At 41.1% G+C, this 24,839-nt stretch overlaps 1 protein-coding gene across 6 annotated transcripts; it reads right to left on the reverse strand.

The window, feature by feature from the left end:
- Positions 1–702: 702 nt before the first annotated feature.
- LOC133793705 (nodulin homeobox) lies at positions 703–10,459 on the reverse strand. 6 transcript variants are annotated; one of them, XM_062231017.1, is made up of 19 exons: positions 10,169–10,458; positions 9,921–10,018; positions 9,283–9,334; positions 9,028–9,153; positions 8,757–8,915; positions 8,012–8,095; positions 7,806–7,934; positions 5,667–5,885; positions 5,091–5,219; positions 4,881–4,976; positions 4,436–4,597; positions 3,920–4,211; positions 3,694–3,819; positions 3,547–3,616; positions 2,989–3,052; positions 2,798–2,866; positions 1,869–2,396; positions 1,727–1,761; positions 703–1,627 (listed from the first exon to the last, which is right to left on the reverse strand). In XM_062231017.1, the coding sequence occupies exons 3-19, from the start codon at positions 9,322–9,324 to the stop codon at positions 1,123–1,125; spliced, it is 2,835 nt and encodes a 944-aa protein (XP_062087001.1). In that variant the 5' UTR covers positions 9,325–9,334; positions 9,921–10,018; positions 10,169–10,458; the 3' UTR covers positions 703–1,122. The 6 variants fall into 6 exon arrangements, with proteins under 6 accessions (XP_062087001.1, XP_062086990.1, XP_062087013.1 ...); XM_062231006.1 differs by having other exon boundaries at positions 9,283–9,497; positions 10,169–10,457; XM_062231029.1 differs by lacking the exon at positions 9,921–10,018 and having other exon boundaries at positions 1,869–2,387; positions 9,283–9,497; positions 10,169–10,459.
- Between the last annotated feature and the right edge of the window lie 14,380 nt (positions 10,460–24,839).

Genomic DNA, 24,839 nt, shown 5'->3' on the forward strand with positions numbered 1-24,839 from the left:
GATTAATAAAGTTGTTTTGGTTGAATTATAAACACCCTTACTTAATTCTTAAATCACTTCCGAGTACTAGTGTCTAGTGGGAGGCAATAGAATGAAAAAAAATATATATTATTATTTTGTTTGGTTGTAATTTAAAATATTAGATTGTCATTCTAATTAAATTAGTATTTCTCCATTATAGTGAAATGGCTATTACTTGTCAAAATGGGGAAAAATATCATTATGATACACGATGAAAATACACATTACTCGTTTAATCGCAAGAGTAAAAATCAAGGAATCAACGTACATTTGACAGCTTATTTATATTTTTATTCACAAATATTGGTGATAATTATTGGAAAATAAATATAATTTATTTGAGTTTGAATGATTGATTTCATCATTAATCAACTCAATTAAATAAAAAAGCATTTTACCATTTTAATTGAAGAACTTAAAATTATATAATTAAAAAAATCTCTAAAAATGAATATAACATATATCAATTGGCCAAAATTCTCTAGACTCAAACAATTCTAGCAAAACCTTTTACAAGATTTTTTTTTAATAATAAAATCGTTCCTCACTTATTAAAAAACCTGTAATGAAAACCATGTCAACTTTACATCAAAAAATATGCAAAGAAAATTTCATTAATATGTGCAAAAAACAGCATTTGAATATCATAAACACTACTACCAGCAATAAAAGCGACACCCATTTTAGCGAAGAAAAATCTTCATAATTAGATTAAAACTTTAGTCCCCGTAATATATATCAGGTCAGGTGGAAGAAAAACATCTACACCTTCGAAGGATTATGGAGGAAAAAAAATAATACTCTGACAAGTGAGGATTGAATTTAGAGAGAGAACGAATATGAGATGTTAGAAGGGAATTGGGGCAGATTCTAGGGTTTTGACTTTTGAGATAGGTAAGGTGAACTTAATCACGTGCTTGCTTTTGTTTGCAGCTCCAATGTTATCTCATTCTCAGCGGGACTAGGGGAAGAAAAGTTTATTTGAGGGATGTGCTCTAAACTAACAAATAAATTCATTCTATAAAATGACAGTCTAACTACAATTGCTTTGCTACAACAGCAAAAGGAAAAGAGAAAAAGCCTAAATGCAGCCACTGTCATTTACTTGGAACGCGACCCAAATATTCTGGTTGAATCCCACATCACTCTCATTACACCAATTCTTGTTTCAGCCTCCTCAAACGAGACACCGGTGGATACAGAAGGGTGTGGAAGCCTCGTCCCTCTCTTAACTTTAAGTTCCAATATGTCTACAACACATGTCCTTAGTTCGTCTAAGTTCTTTCCATACCATTTACCATGAACCTGAAATACCTTTCCTTTCGCTATCTCCTCTCCAGCTGCACCAACAAGAATAACATGTTGACCTTGTTCCCACTGAACAGATTCTGTATGACCGACAGCAGCTAACATTGGGGAAGCCTCGGATATCTCACCCGTACTGCTTCTCCATGTCACTACTTGTTGATCTTCGGCAGGAGTTCCCGGTGAGGCACTGGACCTTGGGCCTGGGCCCCCTTGCTTCTCTGGGAAAGAATTATCAACCTCTGATGATGCGCGAACATCCTTGCCTGTCCGAGCAAGCCTAGCTTTTCTGTTGTTCAGCCTGTGGATCATACAAGAAGAAAATGTAGCTGCAACGTTGGAACAAAACTTCTAATATGTTATATGTGCGATCTGATAAGACATCATACGGCTTCCTTACCAATTTTTTAGCTGCGAACATGTAACTTCAGAACCCTGGAGAACACAATACAGAAACTTCTTAGGAAAGAAAGAATGCAATTCAGTAACGAAGATAAATTTTAGATGAATAAAGTTTGGGTTGCAACTTGCAATTCACATACATGAAAACTTAATCTATCACACCACAACTGAATTAAAGATGGCATTCGGTGCATATCAGGAGCATCTTCAAGGGCATTTTCAATCATTTCCACCTGTTTATCATTCATTATAGTTCGCTTCCGTTTTCTCCGCTGCTTTTCTTCATGTTGAACAGTTCCAATCTTTTTTTCCTCTACATTTCTTCCATGCCCACTTTCTTTAATAGAAACACCAACTTTTGGTAATTGGCTATTGTCCATTTTATCAGCAACATTTTTTCCTCTAGTGGAGCTAGTATCTGACCCACTTGTTTCAACATTCTGGGCATCTTTATCGATCTCAGCTATGCCTCCAAATGCACTCATGCTGGATTTACCTTTGTCTTCCCTCACTGTGTCACCCTCTTGTATATGTTCACTGTATTTATGTTCTCCATCTTGATAAGCAGAATTCTCTGACATTTCCTCCTTTAAGTTACCACTTCTGTTGAGATTTGGAGGCTCTTTCTTCAATAAAGGTGAAGAGCACCCCCCTGCACTCTGAGCCTCCTAAGAGGAAACAAACTTTACTTCTCAGCTCACTCATTGAAGATAACCAAATAACATTAGAAAACTCAAAGGTATTCATGACTAACAAAAAACTGACTATAATTGACAATTGCCCATCCTAAGAACATCTACAACGTATAAAATATGTCTATATATAAAGAAAAATAAAATAAAAAACCCTGACTACTGGCTAGTTTTCTAATTAACAGTCCAAAGTGATCATAAATCATTTCAAATTTAACTTAAATTTACATATTACAAGGCCAGTTCTAATTCATCTAACTTAATACAACCCTTAATGATCAATGTTTTAATAATATAAACACATTTTTTTTTCTTTTTCATTTTCTTTTTGAATATCATCAAGTTAAAAATAAATGAACCTGACATTCATCACTCACCTGATTATGCTCACTGAGATTAAGTTTTGCAAACTTATCCCAAGACATTGACTCCTCACATTTCCTTTCCTGAATTGATCCAGCATAATGATTTACATGCATCAAACATTGCTTGAGAAAAGGAAGAAAGTAAATCTAGAACAAATTTTTTCTTCTTTTAAAAAAAAAATCTACAGGATGCTAGGTTTTACTTGAACTTGATTTTCTTCATTTTCTGGAGAAATAAGTGATGATTGCAGTTGGGTATGAAACACCCTGCAACAAGATTTATCATAAGTCAAGTAAAAGATACAGTGAAGTATGGATTTTTAGCATATTCATGACATAATATATGAAGCACGAATGAAAACAAACTTTGCCCACATGAAAAAAGCCTTCTACTATTTGAAACTTTAGAATTATTGCTAGTCATTTATAAGTGGAGAGAACAATATAATAGGTTAAAAAAAAGACTAAGCTTTTGTCAAACCACATGTTTGATTTTGATAAAATTAGCTTTAAGATTCAAACAGTAGCATCATCTCCAATACATGATAAGAACTTGTTAGGTACTCTAAAATGTTAAACTTAGGAGGAAAGATTAGAAGCACACAGAGCAACATTTTAGCATTACATAGCTTTGTATTGTGTATAACTTAATCTGGCGAAAGAATACACCAAACCATTGTGTGAGTATAAAATGTCAGGACATCCTAGGCAAATTTAGCAGAAAATACTACCCAAAAAAACAAGAATGAGAATAAAATCACCTCAAGAGATGTACATCCTCATCGTTCAAAAAGTTAGGAATCAATGATTCTGCATGACTTAACAAAGAACCTGCCCATACAAGATAAGTGTAAGAAAGAAAATAAAATTCTGTAAATTCAAACAAAGCATCTGATAGAGATAATTACGCAAATTCCTGCACACAGAAGCAGCTTTAGGAACGTCAGAAGTAAAGGAAAAACCCGGCAATGCATTAGATGGATCAATTTGCAAGCACTCCATGAATTTATTGTGAAAGAGGTTCCTCTCCTGTTCTGTCAATGAAGTTTGAAACTCCAATCAGTACATCTAAATAAAAGTGCACACTTAAGAATTTGTAACAACAAACCAAGTAAATTTTGGCAAAGAGTCAACCTTCACAAATGTTGGGAACAAAACAATGGAGATTTGCAATTACTTTGACAAATAATGCGGTTCTCTGATGTGCATAAGAAGCCTGGGACATACTATTTGATACTACTGTTAATTCTAAATTTGTTGGATTTTGTAGGTCAGTGGATGAAAGTACATCTAAAACCCATCCAGCAGATGCAAATGAATCATATTCAATAGAACCGTCTTCTTCCTTTAGTGGGAGTTCTGAAGAACACCAACTGGATAGAAAATCCCCATGAGGAAGCGAAAATATGGCAGTCAGCACTTTAGTCTGGAGGGACAAAGAAGGCATTGTCACAAATTTCTTCAAGACAGATATGTTCAAGACAAAGTACATGATGCATGTAAGCTACATGCATGAAATGTGTATTGCCTACACATTGATTCAAAGATACAAACCGCAACAAGTTCAAAGACCATAGAAATTGAAGTTGAAACAGAAGCTTTAGCAAATACATAAATAGAATTAGAACAAGAGTGATAATAATTGCCTACAAAGTATATTGTAATATATGATCGAAAATTTGAGTCATCAGAGAAGACATCAGCTAGGCGCATTGCGTTGAGTTGCAAAAATCCCATTGGGTAATTTCTGCCGGAGCATGTAGAAAGATGCCTGGGATCTCTACCCAAAGCTGCCTTCAATAGCTCCAAAACCTAAACATGAAAAATGGATTCATTATCAAGCATTATTTACAGGAATGGAAATAGATAGAAGTTAGTAGTGAATTGACCCTGTTCATAAAGATAATATTTGGTTTATGTTTTATCATTTGTGGGGTGAGTAGACATAAGGAATCAACTTATTACAAAGATCTACAACGTTAACTACAATAACAAGGGTAATCATGTACGGACCACCAGTCAACTAAACATCGCTTCTTAAGAAACTCTAAGAGCCAATAACAGATACCACTTTAATAAATAATAAAAATCTAACCTCTGAAGCAACAGACTTCGCCAAATCCAGGCCACCTGGTGTGCTAGCAACTTCATCCAGGTAAGAAATGCTTTCAGCTTCACACAGAGTCACCAACTGCAAAAAGGAAGTCAAGCCAGGATTTATGTACATTCTTATGTCCAGATGTACAAAAAAGAACACTTAACTTGAGCCTTCATACAAAATTAGTTAATAGATCACAAGACTCACAATTGATAGCATTCTAGCTTTCAGCCTAGATACAGCAGCAACAACTCTGGGAAACTCTATAAAATGTGTAACATTTAACTTCAAGATTGCTTGAGCCACAAACAAAACGCCACCCTTTCCACATAACTCCTGCATTATATCAATGCCAAATTTATCTTAACGTTCATGATAAAGTACAATAACTAAATACCTCAAAAAAAAATCCATCAGGGCAATTTTCTTTAAAAAAAACAAAACAAAACAAAACCACAATTCATTAATAGAGAAAAATAGTACAAGCAGGCAGGAGGCTCAAACACAAGCACCTTACATAAGAAAAATGCCAATCTCTACATAAGCTAGAGAATATGACATTTTTGAATTTTCTATGATACAATAAATGTATGAAATGGCTAAACATTGCATTATATGCATTATACAATCCCCATTCCTCCCGCTAACAGTTTGACTTCATTGTGCACTAAATGCTCTTGCACAAGATAAAAATGGAAATAATAGTGGTAAGTAACAAGGAATCTGCTTTCAGACATAAGTCTGACTGAATCTTAAGAATAAAATATCCTATTTGGATGATACCTTATTCCTGAGAAGTCGCTCTCGAAACAGTTTTTGCTGGCACAGAGACTGAAGAAACTGTAATGAGGCCTCGCATTGTAGGCAAAGATAATTCACTACTTGTTCAGCAGTCAGGCTTGTGGTCGTACAAGAAAGAGTATTCTGAGAAGATAGCTTGCTCTCAAGAAACTGAATGGCTGCACAAACTGCCCCAAAAGCTGCGTCCATAAATATGTCGACCTGTCACGGATAACAAAACCATTGATAAGTGCATAGATATGCATACGAGCGGGGTACACACCAAAAAAAAAAGGAATGCATATGATAAAAAATGAGAAAAATAGAATTTGGTTCCTGGGTTATAGCTAAATACAATACTTGTTCATCTGTTTTACAAAATTCCAATAATAATATTTTATTTAACAAAACTTATAAAAATTAACCCTCTCTCTGATTTTGATATTTTTTTAAAAAAAAAAAAAGAAAATCATTTTACCCTTGTTTTATTACAATTAATAAAATATTAGCTAAATAATATATATTTTATCTTTTGAAACTAAAACTAAACTATTAAACACAATGTCATATGAATTTTTTTTAAAAAAAGTATAGTTTTAAAAAATGAAAATATAATAGACCAATTAAAATTATATTTATAGTAAGAAAAAAGATTAGAAAAAATTGACCAAAATCAAGTAGAAGGTTAATTTGATAGATTTTGTAAAACAAAATTCGTATTGGGCATTATATTAACCCACCAAAATTCTATTAAGACACCCCATTTATTTATTAAAAATTAACATAAAATATATATTTTTTAACTTATGCTCACCTTCTTTTCCTTATTTTTCTTACTATAAAAGATTACATATATATAAAAATGTTTTAAATTTTTAGATATAAAAAAATTTAAATATATATATCTATATGAAACTTGTTAAAGTAATTTTTAAAAAAAAAAAACTTATACATTACTTTATAAAAAATTAGAAGACAAGATAAAAAAAATGATGGAAATTAACACAAAAAAGAAATTAAAGAATGTCCAAAAAATTGAGAAAAAGTGTTAAGAATTAGTTTTCCGATTATCTGTTTGGACCTTGTGTTTAAAATATTCATTTTTGGATCCTCTATTTTGTGATGTGAAATGGTTTAAATAGACCCCTAAACTCAATTTTGATGGAAAAAAAAATTGAATATATCAACACAGTTAATGATTTTATTTTTGTTCTGAATTGTTAGATTGGTGAATTGTTTGTGATTTCAGTTGAGAAAACTTTGACCAAAACCGAGTTTAGAATTCTATTTGAACCATTTTACATCACATAAGGTCCAAAAAGTAATTTGTCAAAACACATAGTTCAAATATGTAATGAGATAAAATAATGGATCCAAAAATATATAAACCTGTAAATAATTTAATTATTTTATTACTATAAAATAGGGTGCCTAGGTGTAAATATCATCATCCATTCGTATTTAGCTAAAACTCGGATGACTAAAATAGTACTTTTTCTCTAAAATACATATTTGTTTTGAGAACATAAATTTTTCATTGGCCTTTTTTTTTTTCTCTTCACGTCCCTTTTAATTAATTAATTAACTATTACCCTTACTAAATATATCCTTTTGGTAAATTGACCTAGGTATCCTCATCAAATATTAAGAAACAATAAAAATTCATTCTCTTTTATACTTCCAAAATATTTAATATATTAATTAGTTTATTATTTTTTATCAAATATATTACATACTTTAATTTTTAGAAGAATGCAAATCGAATATTTTTATTTTACTAATGATTTTAATTGTAGTGATATAATTTTTTTGATTTTAAATTATTTATGTTTATATTTTGTTCTTATTTTTAGTTTAAAAAAATAAAAATTGTGATTAAATTTTTATCTTTAAAAAATAATTCAGTGTCAAAGATATTTTTTTTTAGAAAAAATATAATTATTTCCTAATGGGCAATTTTTAAGGTGTGTGGAAAGAATTTTTTATAATTTATGAGGGTTTAAATAGAAAGGTGTGTAGAGAGAAAAAAATTGGGGTATGGAAGCACTCACTGGGGGTGGAATGCGTTTGAGAAGTAGACTGGTAAAACTTTCCAGATAAAGCTTGTTTCCAAGAATAGCTATAAAAAAAATACTAATTTACCTTTGGATGAGCAAGCAATACATGTGCGAGATCTTGCCACTGTGATGATATAAATCCTGTTAGCAGATGTAGACAGCATGCCACCAAAGCAGAATGCATAAGGGGCAGTGTACCAAAATCATGGTTTCTCTGCATCATGAGAGCAAATCTCAGGGGTAAACAAATAAGATGGGACATAAAACCTAAAATTCAGGATTTGGAAGAACCTGTTCAACTCTGCCAGAAACAATTAGCAAATAGAACACCATGTCAATAAGCTGCTCTGACAATTTTACATCATCTAGCAAAATCTGTACCCGAAATTGAGTAGAAATATCAAAAGAAAATTCGTGTTTCTTATCCATACAACTAGTAGAAGAATTTTAAATATAATTAAAAATATATACAAAGTAACAAGAAAATACAAACAACAACATTGACGTATAAAGAAGCAATACAACCATAATGAACACAAGTGCCATAGCAAAGCTTGAAACACCTTACAGTAAGAAGAAAAGTGAACCCCGAAGTTAAAATCCAAACTAATATAAATTAATATGTTTGTGAGTACCCTGTTGTAGTCAAGAGAAAGATCGATTTCCTAAAATGGAAGAAATAAAATCTGCTGATACAGCAGCTTTCTTTCCTATAGACATGAACATGGTTCCTCATATTGTACCTGTCCTCACTAGATTTTTCTAAGATCAAAGTTATCAAAGTAGATGCATGATGGAAAATGCATCAAAGCATGTATAGTACATCAACTGTTCCAAGACAGTCGACCAAAAGTGAAGAACTATTAATTATATTGCTTGAAGTTCATATGACACAAGAAGAGAAACGTAAAGAATATAGCAAAAACAGCTTCCCAAACATTGCAGGATCAGGGGGGTCGGGGGACCTAGTAGGATACAGAAAACACATATAGCAAGAACCAGACAATAAAAATTTGAGAAAACTTCTTTAAGCAACCTGTTCAAGCTTAGCATGCCGAGGAGCTAACTCACACAAAGAGTGCAAGAGCCGGAGGCCACTTAACAAGTATCTGAACAGGGCTTCTTCTCTGCCTGATGACATAAGCACAGCAATAAGGTGCAAGGGAAGAAACCCCACAAGTTTTTCCATTTCGATCTGAAATATCAAATATAAAGCAATTTTAAGATAAGACGTTTATCGAAATAACAATAATAACAACCCAACAGAAAGCTAATGTCAATAGAACAGAACGATATCTAAGTCTAACCTTTACATCTGATCCTTCTTCCGTAACATGGTGAATAATAAAATTTTCAGAGTCCCTCAATAATTTATTAAGTTCCTGAGAACTTAATCCGTGTAACTCCTTCACTGCTGAAATTAAGTCAATTACCTGTTTATAAAAAATATAAATATTTAAATTAATTCTGGCTTTAAGAGAAAAAGAGCTAATAATAAATTAAAATAAATGAAATATTATAGACAACGTTTTAGCTTATGAAAATTTAACGAGGATACTTACTTGTGTAGCACTACTAGGTTGCTCTTCCTTGGTATATCTCATGCTTCAATATCTAAGCCCAGATAAATAGAAAAAGAAACCCAAGAAAATGTTGAAATAAGGAGAATTAACGGCTGAATAGATAAGTATAATTTGAAAATTGTGAGAAAAACATTGTTTGCGACAAGAGCATCAGAAACTCTACGAGCTTCAATAGAAAAATGCGAGTCCTCTACCTGCAAAATATAGAGGAAAACAATGAGTTGTCAAGGATAAGATTAGTACCCACGTGTACATGCAAACTAACTAAAAATCAATATATCTTTATATACATAAAGTGTGTATCAAACGAAAAACCTTGGTTTAACGGCTCCCTACCAAAGAAATAGACCTATCTTTCCAAAGGCAATTAAAAAATATCTCACATATTCATGAAGAAAGAAGTTGATATGAAGCTCATGAAGAGGGAAAACAACAGAGGAGTTATTTCAAATAATTACCAAATATATAAACCGTCTCAAGAACCAATAGTTATTTCAAATAGATACAATTACCAAGTATATCTCGAGAAGCCACTCGAAAGGGCGCCATTGAAGGAAGGAAGGAAGCATGAATCGATACAAATGTTATTCATATTAAAATGGAAATGAGATATTAACCTGATGAATTTGCCTCTCCAACCAATGCACCAGACATACGTTCACACTACCATATCTAAACAATGGACAGTGCTTTATGAACCAGAGAACAGGAAAGGCTTCAAAAAAAAAATAAAAGATAAAAATTCAAGCATACCCTATGGACGAATACAAAAACCTAAATTCATCATCAGAAGATCAGCGCCAATGGAATGGAACAACATAATCACCTAAGCGAAAACTAGGGTTAGGTCAAAAGCGAAGCGAACCTCTTGAATTGAGCTCATTTGCGTAGAGGTTGGAGAGAATCAAGTGGATCTGGAGTTGGAGGTCATGAATGAGTTAAGAGTAGTAGTGAGGTCAGCTTCTTCTGGTCGCAGTTCCATGTAGTATTCTCTATCTCTGAGTATTTTGTATCTATCTCTAAAAAAAATAAAAAAACCGAAAGAGAGTAGAGAGAAAGTCAGGCGAAGGGAGTCAAATATGTTTGCCCTGATTAATTATTATTATTTTATTTTTTACAATGTTTTGAATTCATCGAACTCAGCACTGCATGGAGGAGAAGGGACTCTTGGGCCTGGCCTTAAAACAAAACAAACAGACCCCTATCTCTATCTCGGCTTTCTTTTTCTTTTTGGAAAAGACTTAAAACACCTGTTTCATTCCCCTAAAAAAAAATCTATCTTATTCGGGTCACTTTAGGGTGAATAGAAATTATTTGCAAGATAATAAATAATTCTCATTCATCTATTTACTACATTTAGGGTTTGATTGGCAGAGCTTGAGTTTTTTCTTTAGCTTTTAGCTTCCAAATGCAAGTTTATTGGAAATTAAAAGTGTTTTTAGCACTTCAAAAACTAATAAATGGCTTTTAGAAGCACAGCCAAACAACCCCTTAATCATTGGAGAAGTTGACAAGTCCTATATGGATTAGAAAAAAAATGGGAATGTTTCTACCTTTGTCTCCTTAAGGAATAATATTTCTTTTAGTTTTTATTTTATTTTTTATATTTAAAAATTAAAATATATATTTACTCAAAAATTAAAAAAATTATTCTTTAAATAATTTAGTTAATTTAACCATTCCGATTATATTTCTTAATTATGCAAACAAAATAGATCATTTTAATTTCGATTATGTTTTTTGTAAATAATATAAAATAATTATAATTATTTCTTCAATCAAATTTACCAAACAATATAATACAAATAATAATTTTAATTCTTCTGTATTTTATTCCACTCGCTTTCTTTTTGGAGACAAAATATCTTTGGTCACTATATGTGGTAGCATGTAATTATTCAATGTTAATACTATTTATAACAAAAAAAATTAAACCTATTTAAAATTAATTATAGATAATAATAAATTAAATAAAAATCTAAAAAATGATTTTTTATATTAAAAATTAAAAACTTAACCTTGTGTTTAATTTAAATGAAATTGATTTAACCAAAACATTAAAATTAAAGCTAAATTTAATATAAAAACTTAAAATTAAATACAAATAAAGACTAAACTCTAAAATCCCTAAAACACAAAACACATAACACATAATCTATTCAATACATTTCCAGAAGTGGCGACAATTCGAGTTTGGAGAGATGGACTGAGGTGAGGTTTTGACTGTGGCCTAAGAAGCAATTGGGCTCAATGATGGAGTGAGATGCAATTGAGGGGCATGGACGATGGGGCAAGGCTCAAATGGGCTTGGATGGGCATCTCTCGGTGTTTTAACTTCTCTTCTTCTTAGCTGGGTTGGGTAGAACTAGAAGAGGACAAAGAGTTGTGGCAGATTTGGGCTCGTAGTTGTGCAAGAAGGTTCAGGCACATATCTAGGCTACGGGTAGAAGGGATGGGGCTAGGATGGCTAGGATGCAGCGTGTGGCATGTTGCCCCTTTGGCACACCCACGTGGGGCCATTTTATAAGTGAGCATGCCTTGCTGCTTGATCATTAGTCAAGTCTTGCACCAAGCAACCTCATGGGATAGGGTAGTGGCAATTTTGTAATTATGCATATGTCTCCCAGACAAAAATCATATATGTTCCTGGGAGGACCTTATTTCCCTAAAAGGCTCCTTAGGGGGAGGTGACCTGGTGACTTAGGGAAGCACCATGGCCATCAGCAGATAGGGCCAAAGCTGTGTACTCCCTTGCCCTATCAAGGCTATATATTAATAAAACGATATTTATCTATACTTGCCTCTGTGTGCTTCCTTGTTACTTATGTGTTACTTGTTTGTTATCTTCGTTGGGCCACTGCGTGCCACTTGCCTTGTTGTGTGCTTTGTGTTGTGTGGACGTCCCTAAGAATGACTTGTTTTGTGCTTGCTGATACTTCGTTATTGCCCGTTGCATGTCCGAGATGTGTACGTGGCTAACCACTGAGTTTGTTTGCCTGTAGGTGTGTGTTGTAGGCTGACTTCCTAGCTTGAAGAGTCTGCAAGTGCCGCACATTCCGTCTAGTTGGAGTACCCAAATAGCCGGCCCATGACAGTTGGTATCAGAGCCAAGTTAGAAAGAGCTTGGCAAAACACACTATGGTGAGCAACACTCAGAGGATCGAAGCTCTCGAGAAGCGGTTGGGGGAATTAGATGGCCTGGACGAAAGGGTCAGGGATCTCTCCTCTGCAAGTCATAACTCTGGATCGTCTGATGCAAACAATCGCATAGCTGCGCTGGAAAAGGAAAATGATGTTCTCCTATCCAGAATAATCGCGTTGGAGAAAAAAAACACTCCAACAAGTACTTCTGTTTCCCCCCGGTGGGAAGAGTGCATCGCGGCAATGGAGCGCATGCTGAAGGAACAAGAAGTTTCCATAAATGACACTACAGAAGACTGCAGGGAGGCAGTTGGCGTGCTCAGAGAAGAAATGGATGAGCTAAGTGCCAAGGTAAACCTGACCATGCGAGTGGTTGGGAATGCCCCTGCAACAGGGCCGATAGGTATGGAATATGGTCGAGCTAAAGTACCCGAGCCGAGGCCCTATAATGGGGCCAGAGACGCAAAGGATTTGGAGAATTTCCTCTTCGACATGGAACATTATTTTAGAGCCGTGTGGGCCAATTCGGAAGACGGAAAGGTCGCCATGGCTACCATGTACTTGTATGGGGATGCCAAGGTGTGGTGGAGGACCAAGTATGATGACATAGAGAATGGAAGGTGCACCATCACATCTTGGGCAGACCTGAAAGAGAGAATTAAAGATGCAATTTCTGCCAGAAAATGTCACTTACATAGCCCGACGCCAGTTGAGAGAGCTCAAACAAGTCGAGATAGTCCGAGAATATGTGAAGAAATTTTTGGGACTAATGCTCAATATAAAGGACATGTCCGAAGTAGACAGACTCTTCTGCTTCCTCGAGGGATTGAAACTGTGGGCCAAGCAAGAACTTCAAAGACAGCGTGTGTTTGATCTTGCCACCGCTCAAGCTGCTGCTGAACGCTTCACAGATTACACTCCGGAGAGCAGCCTGCCGAAAAGGGCTACTCCTCCAACCAGCTCAATTAGCGCTGGGAGTAAGAAGTCTGGGAAGTCCTGGCAGGGTAAGAGTGGGGGAGAGAAGAAGACAGCTGAGTCCAATTCTTCAAGTGGTACAGATGCTGCTGCAGGGAGGAAGCCGCTAGCTTGTTGGCTTTGCAAAGGCCTACATAAGTCGGCAATTTGCCCTTACAGGGGCAAGTTGAATGCCCTCATTGGCCAAGAACAACAGGGCGAAGGAGAAGAGGAAGACGAAGAGTACACACACATGGGCGCTATCCGTCTGTTGAATGCTCTCAAGAAACATGGCGAAAAAGGGAAGAAGACCCTGGGGAAGGGGCTAATGTTCGTGGATGCCACTATCAATGGCAAGCCCGCCAAAAGCGTGATGATCGATATTGGTGCCACCCACAACTTCATCTCTGAACTTGAAGCAAAGTGACTGGGACTGAATCTGGAGAAAGATGCAGGGCGCATGAAAGCGGTCAACTCTAAGGCCTTGGCCACAATTGGCGTGGCTAAAGGGGTAAAAGTTAGAATCGACGCGTGGGAGGGGCAGACTGACTTAGTGGTTATCCATATGGACAACTTCGATGTAGTTTTGGGAATGGACTTTCTAACCGAGAAAGGTGCCATTCCAATTCCCGCCACTGGAAGCTTACTCATAATGGGATAGACTCCTTCAATGGTGCCTGCAAAGGTGAAACCACCCCCTGGTGTGAAGCTTCTATCAGCTTTACAATTCAAGAAGGGTGTGAAGAAACAGGAGCCCACTTATGTAGCTGTACCCACCGTGTTCGAAGAAGTAGTGGAAGAGATTATTCCACTAGAAATTACGAGGGTCTTAAAGATGTATGGGGACGTGATGCCAGATAAACTCCCCAAAGCCTTGCCACCAAAGAGGGGGATTGATCACCAGATAGAGCTGGTGCCGGGAGCAAAACCTCCAACTAAAGCGCCTTACAGAATGGCACCCCCTGAGCTAGAAGAGTTGAGGAGACAACTAAAAGAGTTATTGGAAGCAGGCTTCATCAGACCGTCGAAGGCGCCATTTGGCGCACCAGTGCTATTCCAGAAGAAGCACGATGGGAGCTTGAGACTATGCATCAACTATAGGGCTCTCAACAAGGTGACAGTTCGCAACACCTACCCCATCCCTCTGATCGCTGATTTGTTCGACCAGTTAAGTGGAGCCAAATACTTCACAAAGTTTGACTTGAGATCAGCCTACTATCAGGTGAGGATTGCAGATGGGGATGAACCAAAGACAACGTGTGTTACTCGATACGAAGCATTTGAGTTTCGAGTTATGCCGTTTGGGTTGACAAATGCACCTGCTACTTTCTTTACACTGATGAACCAAGTATTCCACGAGTATCTAGATAAGTTCATGGTGGTGTACTTGGATGATATCGTGGTTTATAGCGCCATGATTGAAGAGCATCAAGAACACTTGGCTCAAGTGTTTCAGAAGTTGAGAGAGAACCAACTATATGTGAAGCGCGATAAATGATAGTTTGCACAGGAGAGCATCAAGTTCTTAGGCCATGTTGTGGAACGTGGCCGAATTCTTATGGATCTGGAGAAGGTGAGGGCAATCCAAGAATGGAAAGCCCCCACAAACGTGAAAGAACTCCACTCCTTCTTGGGCCTAGCCAACTACTATAGACGATTTGTGGACGGCTACTCAAGAAGGGCGACACCCTTGACCGAGCTTCTGAAAAAGGGTGTGACTTAGGCGTGGACTGACAAGTGTGCTGAAGCATTCGGGAGTTTGAAAGAAGCCATGATGAAGGACCATGTTCTTGCCTTGCCAAATGTCAGCAAGCCCTTCGAAGTACAGACAGATGCCTCAGATTATGCTCTGGGAGGGGTACTAGTACAAGAAGACCACCCAGTAGCATATGAGAGCTGCAAGCTGTCTGAAGCTGAGAGACGGTATACTGCCCAGGAGAAAGAACTCCTCGCAGTTATACATTGCTTGCGAGTTTGGAGACATTACTTGCTGGGGTCAAAGTTCGTGGTGAAGACGGATAATGCAGCGGTTAGTCATTTCCTCACTCAGCCGAAACTGACCCCTAAGCAGGCTCGATGGCAGGAGTTCGTGGCGTAATTCGACTTCCGTTTTGAGCACAGGGAAGGATGCTTGAACCAGGCAGCTGACGCCTTGAGTCGCAAAGCAGAATTGGCGACTCTAAATGTAATGCCCTACTACCTTAGAGCCGTTACTAAGTGAGTTTAAAACGTGCAATTAACTCGCTATCTAAGATTAGGGGGGAGATCCTCAGTAGTGGTGACCCTTTCACTCTTCCACGGACTGATACATGTACCGAATGCTCATACGGGAAAGTTGACTCCTGGGTCTGGAACCTGGGGGGTTGCTCCGAGACATCCTTTCTTTCTCGTCCACTCAGGGGAAATTATTCATATTTGTAATTTGAACTCTCATAACTCAAGTTGTATAACTCGCAAAGGAAATCCTTTAAACATTTCATTTCATTTATTGAGCGGTCTCTAATCCTCCTTTTGTCTGTCTCCTTTCGAATCCATTTTAATTCTTCATTTAAATCGATAAGCGAGGTTTTTAGAACAAAAGTGTGATTAAACAACAAGTCAAGGCTGTAATCTTTTAAAAGTACTCTATTTCATTAAAAGTTCAAGAGTTTAACATTCGAGATCTCAAAATAAGGTTTGTAAAATATTTACAATTCAAAATAGGTTTACAGATGACTAATTATCAAAAACATAGTTTAATATAGCCATTTCTCAAAATGCCCCCAACCAAAGCAGTCGGGCAGGCCAAACATGTACGAGCCGCCCCCACGCTCTCCGTACTCATGGCTGGTTGACTTTCTCTTTGCCCTTACCTGCAACATAGAGCACCCGTGAGCTGAAGCCCAGCAAGAAAACTCATACAGTACATAACATATGCATATCATACAATCACTATAGCAGATAACTCATATCTAACAAGACAATCCATAAGATTTAAACACATATACGACCATGCCGTCCCAGAAGCGTTACCAAAGCCTGGGATCTCGGTCTACACCGTAAGGATATCCCATGTATCCATTGGGGTCTCACCCTAACCATAAGCACTCCATGTGATAGGTGATATTCCCGGCTCCACTGCCGTTCTCGGCCCTTCGCCGTTCCTGGCTCCTTGCCGTTCATTATGCTAAAACCACATATAGCATTCTCAAACAGCATACAAACATATAATAACTCAATCAAGACTACATCCTAACAACAACACAACTTAGGGCCACACCCTGCAACAACACTATGGGCCTGTGCCCTGCTCTACGGGTGCTACAGTTTTCTTACCTGTATCCCGAGCTTCACAATGCACCAAAGCCTCAACCACGGTCCTCTATCCCGAGCCTCTCCGAAGACCTAGTCACAACACATATAAAACATCCTTTAATATTAACCAATCCAAAATCACTTCCTGGGACTAATCCCACACTCTCGGAATCCCCAAATTCCTAAAACAATACATCAGAAACATCCCCCGAACCCCCGGAGTAAAAGCCCAAAATTGCAAAATTCCTTGTTATGAAAATAGCCTAGCGCCGCGGCGCTGCCCTTGAGGACCGCGGCGCCCAGCAAGTCAGAGAGCATCCCCCAGCCCAGAAGCAGTCTCGCATCGCGGTGCCAAAGAACAGGGCCGCGGCGCCCCTTCGCGAACCCAGAAATCTGGGTTTTCCCCTGCGTTTTTCTCGAGCCAAAACACCTCTAACTCAACCCAAACACATATCTAAACCCCAAAACCAATTTAAAACCCCAGATAAACCATCTAAAAACCTTTAGACATCATCCACAAGTATAGATACATAATCACTTCCATAAATCACACTTGATTCCAAATTTCAATAGTTCAAACAGTAAGTTTAGAAATTCAGACCAAAGCCTACAAAAACCTAAACCATACTTCAAATTCCTTAAGCCACAACAGAAACAAACTTCATAGTTGCACAGAATCCTTACCTCAAGTAGAGAATTCAACCTTAAGCTCCCTTGACTCTAGCTCCAAGCTATGCCCTCTGATTTCACAAGCTGAATTCCCAAACAAGCCAGCCGCAAACCATCTTTCAATTCCAACCTAAATTCTATAGAAACCTACTAAAAACACAGAGATTCCAGAGATGAAACTTACCTCTGACCAATCTTGATTCTTGTTTGGCTTCAATTGCTTCAAATCACCTTGATTCCTCTCCAAAATCTCAGAATTCCCAACTCCCTTCCTTTCTTCCTTTTTGCCCTTAATTCTCTTTTTCTTTCAGCACAAACTGAATTGCCCAAGTGATATAACGTGAATGATCTTTCCCTTAGCTGAAGTAATCTAAATCCCTGCCAAAAGACCACTTTTCCCTTACATCTATTTCCCCTTCTAACTAATCCCCAAGGCCTTTTTTGTCATGTCTACTCTCTTACAATTCTACCATTTCTCATCTTAACTTGTTACTCTCAGCAGTTATTAATGGTTACTCAGGTTACTCAATCACCAATAACCATTAACCACTAATTCTCAACCCAACTTACGAAATTCCCAAAGTACCCCTAAGCTCCTCCCGAGCCGGGTATAAAATCCCATTGTGACCTTTAAGTTAACTAGCTCCCTAGGACTGTCTCGGCACGTGCATCACATTAATATCATCACACTCACGTGGCACAAATCACATAACACAATTATCACATTTATGCCCTCAGCGAGCTAAAACTACCAATTTACCCCTAGCATACAAACGGGGTCCACATGCATATTTATACCACTAAACATGCACTCTAATCACATATTCATTCAAATTCATATATTATCATGTTAATTCACTTATTGCCCTCCAGGCACACTAATCAAGGTCCTAAACCTTATTAGCAACTTGGGGTGTTACACTAAAGATCCTGGCTAGTTTGTCGGCTAGCGTGGTGAACACTCCACTCAAGGAGCGCATCAAAGAAAACCTGGAGAAAGACCCCGTTGTCAGGACCATCCTGAAGCTCGTAAAAGAAGGCAAGACTCGCCAGTTCTGGGTGGAGGATGATCTTCTGTGGGCTAAAGGGGGTCGCTTGTATGTTCCGAAAGCTGGAGATTTGTGAAGGACATTACTAAGCGAGTGTCATGACACCTTGTGGGCAGGTCATCCATGGTGGCAGAGAACCCATGCCCTCTTGAAGCAGGGATACTACTGGCCACAAATGCAAGATGATGTAGTGGAGTACACCAAGACCTGTCTCGTCTGCCAGTAAGACAAGGTCGATAGGAACAAGACACCTAGGTTGTTGGAGCCCTTGCGAGTCCCAAGCCGACCATGGGAGAGTGTGTCGCTTGACTTTATCACCAGTCTACCGAAGATAGGGGATTTAAGTGTGATCTTGGTGGTCGTGGATAGATTCTCGAAGTACGCAACATTCATCCCAGTGTCGAAGTACCGTTCGGCAGAAGAGACAGCTCGACAATTTTTGAAGCATATTGTCAAATATTGGGGAGTGCCCTAGAACATTGTTAGTGACCGAGATGGAAGATTCACTAGGACTTTTTGGTCCGAACTATTCAGTCTCTTGGGGTCACAACTGAACATATCCTCGAGCTACCATCCACAGATAGATGGGCAGACAGAAAGATTCAACGGGATGTTGGAGGAGTACTTGCGCCACTTTGTCAATGCCAATCAAAAGAATTGGCCGCAACTACTCGATGTAGCTCAATTTGGCTTCAACTCTCAAAAGAGGTCTTCATCGAATAAGAGCCCTTTTGAAGTTGTTAATGGACAGCAACCACTGTTGCCCCACATAGTGGACGAATATTGCGGTCAGAACCCGCGAGCCTTTCACTTCACAAAAGACTGGAAGAAAACGACAGAGATTGCCCAACTTATTTAGAAAAAGCATCAAGATGAATGAAGAAGTGGGTAGATCAGAAGCGCAGACCACTGGAGTTCAAAGTAGGTGACTTAGTGTTAATCAAGCTAAGGCCCGAATAGTTGAGATTCCGAGGGGACAAAGACATCAGACTCGTTCGCAAGTACGAGGGTCCAGTCTCAATCATCCCAAAAGTTGGCCTAACTTCCTACAAAGTCGACCTACCAGCATGGATGAAGATACACTCGGTCCTTCACGTCAGCAACTTGAAGCTGTATCATGAAGATCCAGCAAATCCAGAGCGTAACCAGTCAACCAGAGGAGGAGTCATCGTTCAGCCAAGGAGTAAGCGTCAACCTGAAGAAATCCTAGCGGAAAGGACGGTCACCACTGACCGTAAAAAGCATAAAGAGTATCTGGTAAAATGGAAGGGGCTCGTAGATGACGAGATCAGTTGGGAGAGAGCGGAAGACTTGAAGAAGCTCACGCAGAAGATTGAAGATCTACAAGCTACTTCGTCGAGGACGCCGAAGGATTGAGTGGGGAAAAGTGTGGCGTGCTGCCCCTTTGGCACACCCACATGGGGCCATTTTGTAAGTGAGCATGCCTTGGTGCTTGATCATTAGTCAAGTCTTACACCAAGCAACCTCATGGGATAGGGTAGTGGCAGTTTTGTAATTATGCATATGTCTCCCAGACAAAAATCATATATGTTCCTGGGAGGACCTTATTTCCCTAGAAGGCTCCTTAGGGGGAGGTGACCTGGTGACTTAGGGAAGCACCATGGCCATCAGCAGATAGGGGCCAAAGCTGTGTACTCCCTTACCCTATCAAGGCTATATATTAATAAAACGATATTTATCTATTGTTTACCGAGATTTTCAGAAACTATATTAATGAGTATTAAATAAGACTTATGATATGGGATTTAGAAGATAAAAACATGGTTTTTACGTGGTTGGGGCGTTAATGAGCCTTAGTCCATGAGTCGGTTGTATTAGAGCTTGGAAAGTCTTTTACAATGGAGTTTCTCCCTATGTTTTGACAGAGTAACTGTATACAAGTCGAAGAGAGATCCCTTCTCCAGTGCTCTGTCACTTGTATTTATAGGCTCACAGGAGCACTGGGCTTGGGCCGGGTATGACCCGGGCCCATCAAGGATATAAATATCCTAGGCTTCTCTGATGGAAGCCCAATACAAAGGATAAAAATACAAAAGACTAAGAACGACCGAAGCCCACTGGGGCAACCCAAAGCCTATATTTTGCCCGGCAAAATGGGGATTTTGGTCTGGGCATTCCGAGTTACGAGGCAGATTTAGGAGATAAGATCGGTCATTATACTGGCACTGCAGGTCTGAACCAGCGACGTGCAATCCCGAGGTGGCCTTTTCCGTAGGTGAAAAGTAGGGACAGCCCCCACGCGTTGTGGGGTGGCTTCAGAGTCACGGACGCCTTTTCCTGCCAACCTAGGGGACTTGACCCGGGTCCATTTACCTCTGTCCCCCTTCGTTTACCACAGGCCCGGAAAGTTTACCTGGCTCCGGGACCGTTTTGCGTACACCTCGACCGTAATCTCAACTGGCCATACGTCTCCCGGCGTGACTGTCTCGGATCATCTTCCTAGACGCCGTCCGGGTCTGGACCCACACTTGGGCCATCGTCCTCGGTTACTCCTTTGCTAAGCGGGCCTGGACTGGGCCCAAATCCAATTGCCCAGACCTTGGGCCTGGGCCATCGTCCTGAGCCCAAGACAGGAAATTGGGATAACATTTACCCCCCAAGCCTTCGCCTGGGTCCGCAAGGTTGAGGCTTGCCTTGATCCTGGATATTCCGCAGTTGCCTTCCCAGTTCCTGCTTGGACTCGTGGGTCCGTGGAAAAGGGCGGTGACGCTGGCCACACGCGGAGCCCGGACCATTTACCAGTGTCCGGGTTCGTTTACCTAAGTCCCGCTTCGTGGCGAGGGATACACGTGTCGCCAAGCGACTGCTGCAAAGATGGCACTTGACCTCGAAAGGTCACCTAACCACCTCAAGGGTCGCTAGGCCTAGGCTAGTGCGTTAGCACAGATTCCGAAGCGTCCCATCCGCACGAGGGTCTTTCATTAATGCTCCTGCACTGAAGTGGACCGTAGGATGGGGTGACCTTTGACATTTGCCTCTCCTGGGCCGTTGGATTGAAATGGCGAGGACCCAGCTCCCGAGTGCTCATAAATGCCCCTGCACGATTTTCGACCGTCTGATGGGGGAATTTCTATCCGTTGGATCAGAGACCAGGATTTGGGTCTCTATAAATAATCCTCAGACATTCATTTGACACTCTTACACTCTCGAGCCATTTCAAGAACTGAGGAGCTGTTCATGTCCGATATCGCCGACGACATCTTTCACCGCCTGCTCACTTTGCGCCGTCGTCTATTTCCAACAGTCCCAGTGTCTGCACCTCCGCCTGAGCACACGTCCTGGGCCTGCCCTATCGACGAGTTGCTGAATCGCCTTCACCGATTCAAGAATGAAGTTCTGCCGTCCTTACCGTCAGACAACCACCATCTTTCACGGCCAACTACTCACAGTAAGTCTTTCTGTCCTTCTTGGTAAATACATAAGCGTAGGCTGTCCTTTAGCTCATATGCTTAGGCTGCTAGAACTTGTTTACGCTTAGGAATATTGCTAGGAAGGCCGCCTGGTCCGGGTTGCTCCGGGTCCGGATGCTTCCTGGATAGACGGTGGAGCCTACTTAGCAGCCCATTTTTCGTTCCCTTTCTGGGTCTCGTGGTTCCCTGGTGAACCCGGACCTGATCCGGAGGGGACTCCAAGCAGTCCGTAGGAGACCCCCCCATACCTTAACCGAATTTCTTGGGTTTTGGTATTGACTGCTTGGTTTCTTTTCTTTGTTCCCAGATCATCAGTCATGGCAACGTGCGTCACCCTTCATTCAGAGGAGGAAGTCAACAGGGCCCCCGTCGTCCTCTCCGGGTCCCGGACCCCCAAAGGCAACAGATGGGAAATGGACATGCTACCAAATCTATTTCAGAACTACCGGATGATGTACGTCCTGGAGAAGCACTTGGGTATAGAGTCCACTCCCGGACTCTTCTACAACTGCTTGGCCAGGATAGAGGAGTGGGCGCATACCTCTATAGACGGGTTTGGGGCCTGGAGCGCTGGCCACATCAGTACGGGAGCCACGCTCCCGCTTCACGGCTACTTCGTGCGATTCTTAACATACGTGGGAATCGCACCCTTCCAGCTCCTACCTCAAGCCTACTGACTGCTTGCGGGATGGCGCATTTTCTGCATCGCGAAGGAGATCGCGGAGCCGACCCCCGCAGAAATCTTGTATTTCTACAAGATGGAACCGCAGGTTAATGCCAAGGACAAGACCTTGGACGACTTCTACAGGCTAAAGCCACGAGGTAGCTATCCCGCTCCCACCAGCTCCTGGAAGCATCCCTCGGACGTCCGTCATTACTGGTTCATGACGTCTGGGTTCCTTGTGGAGAAGAACCCCACGCTGCTGCTGGACTTCCAGTGAGTGGGTAAGTGCTTCCCTAATCCTTTTCCTTTTTTCTCCCTTATTTTTTTTTGTTTCTCATCGTGTCACTTTGGGTGGCAGGACCTTTTGCCCAGATGCCTCTTACAGAGTTCATCCTGGAACAGAGGAGGCTCTACTCCAGGCTGAGCGCAGAGGATCTGGACGTGGTAGGCTACGTCAACACGGATAACCTCCGACTGGTCGGGATGCTCGCGGCCCACCAAACTATCGTCGTCCCGAACCTTTGGGGAATCCAGTGCGAGAAGATTGTCGCCATCAGGGAGCAGCTGGCCCTGGATCATATCGTGGAGGTGGAGAAAGCGGCGCAAGCCGACGCGGCCAAGCGTAAAAGGGACTTGGCCCAGACAGAGGCGGCCGCTTCGGAGGAGCTGGAAGACCTCTTCGAGGATACCCTACCGAACACGGGGACCCCCGTGGCTAGCGTATCAGGACGAGGTAACTCACCTTTGCTCTTAACTTATGCTCCCCAAGTTGGAGACTTAGCTAGGGATAGGCTAGCACTTCGAGGCCCCGCGCTCGGGGCTGACGGGGAGATGAGACCTTCGTCTCCCGTCCCCGTAAACTCAAAAGTCCTCATGTTCTTGTCCGGGTTCCTTCAGTATGGGAATTTCTTGAACCTGGAAGACATGGGGGATCGAGTCTATTCCTTCGCGTTAGATGAGTTGAGTCACGCCCGGGGCTTAGAAGAGAGTTCGTCCCGGGTCACTCTTAGTTTTGATTTCGATTTTCCTGTTTAATCGTACTAACTCTTTTTTATTTACATTTGTTGCAGGAGACTCTGACATGTCTACCCCTGCGGGCGAAATGAGGCAACTCCTCAAGGACCGGGCGGCCGAGAAGGCTGCCAAGAAGAAAACAGAGGCGCCAGGTCTGGACCCACCCCTCAACAAGGAGGCGCCAGGGGCGGAACCTCGAACCGACGAGGGTGCACTTGCCATGGTCCCTATCCAAGCTGTGGACCTGGCTGCCGTCCCCGGCTCTGCCCAACCCCCGGTGATCGATCTCGAGACGGGACCCGCGGTAAGCCGAAGTTCCGGGAAGAGGGTCTTGGATGCGGGCGCTGAGGAGGCCAACATTGGGAAAAAGAGGCCCCGAACGAGGCGAGCTGGCTCGGCCGATGAGTCGCACAGCAAAAGCCGGCTCACCGCGAAGGAGATTCCTGCACTACCGGCCCTCCCTATACGTCCGGCACTACTTGAGGAGGGGGAAGCCGTCGTGCGGGATGAGTAGTCCCGGCTGATTACCCGGACCTGGGAAAGTGGCTGGGGCTGGAGAGATGAGACGTACAAGGCCCTGACGATTCGTCATCAGGTCGAGTTCGCTGAGCGTCCAGCGGCGTTTAGCGTCCCCCAGCCGATCGTGGATCGGCCAGCTGCCGAGATGGGCTTTCGCCCTAAGCTGGGGCAGGACATGACCCCCTTGGCGGCGGACCTGTTAGACCAGGTGGGGAACACCATGTCTAACCTCCAGCTTAAGCGATATGCCACGATAGCCAACCCGGACGTGCTGTTCATCTCCCAAGCTCTCCGCCATCAGGCCACCGCAGTGAGTTTACTTCGTGTCTTTTTCTTCTCTCTTCTTATTTGTTTATAAGGATTCCTCTTAACTTTGCTTTGTTTCAGGTTGATTTGCTGTCCCATCGGAGTGCTGACCTAGTGGCCGAGGTGGCCATGAAGATGGAGACACTCCAACTGGAGCTGGAGGCGGCCGTGAACTAGAGGGAGGCCGCCAAGGAGGCCCTGGCTAGGGAGACGGCCCAGGCTCGGGAGATTGAGCAAAGCGGCTGCTCAGGCAGACGCGGACCGCGCAGAGTTCGACCGTGTCAAGGCTAGGCTGGAAGAGGCCTTGTCCCGGAAAGAAAACGAAGCCAATGAAAGGGCAGCCCTTCTAGAGGCAGCGGCGGCGGCTCAGTCTGTTCGGGACAGGGAGGAGATCCAGAACTTGAAGACTCGGGTCCGTGAGCTGGACAGCTCTCTTCGTGAGGAGAAGACGGCGCATGAGGAGGCCCGCCGCGAAAGGGAGAAGGCGGACGGCTT

The sequence above is a fragment of the Humulus lupulus genome, chromosome 1 (genome assembly GCF_963169125.1).
Source record: "Humulus lupulus chromosome 1, drHumLupu1.1, whole genome shotgun sequence".
In the NCBI taxonomy this organism is placed as follows: domain Eukaryota; kingdom Viridiplantae; phylum Streptophyta; class Magnoliopsida; order Rosales; family Cannabaceae; genus Humulus; species Humulus lupulus.

Coding starts and splice junctions, on each gene's coding strand:
- LOC133793705 (XM_062231024.1), bottom strand. CDS start 9,324: ATGAGATATACCAAGGAAGAGCAACCTAGTAGTGCTACACAA. Junction 5,220..5,666: donor AGCGACTTCTCAGGAATAAG/GTATCATCCAAA, acceptor GATATAATGCAG/GAGTTATGTGGAAAGGGTGG. Junction 4,598..4,880: donor CGAAGTCTGTTGCTTCAGAG/GTTAGATTTTTA, acceptor TTTCATGTTTAG/GTTTTGGAGCTATTGAAGGC.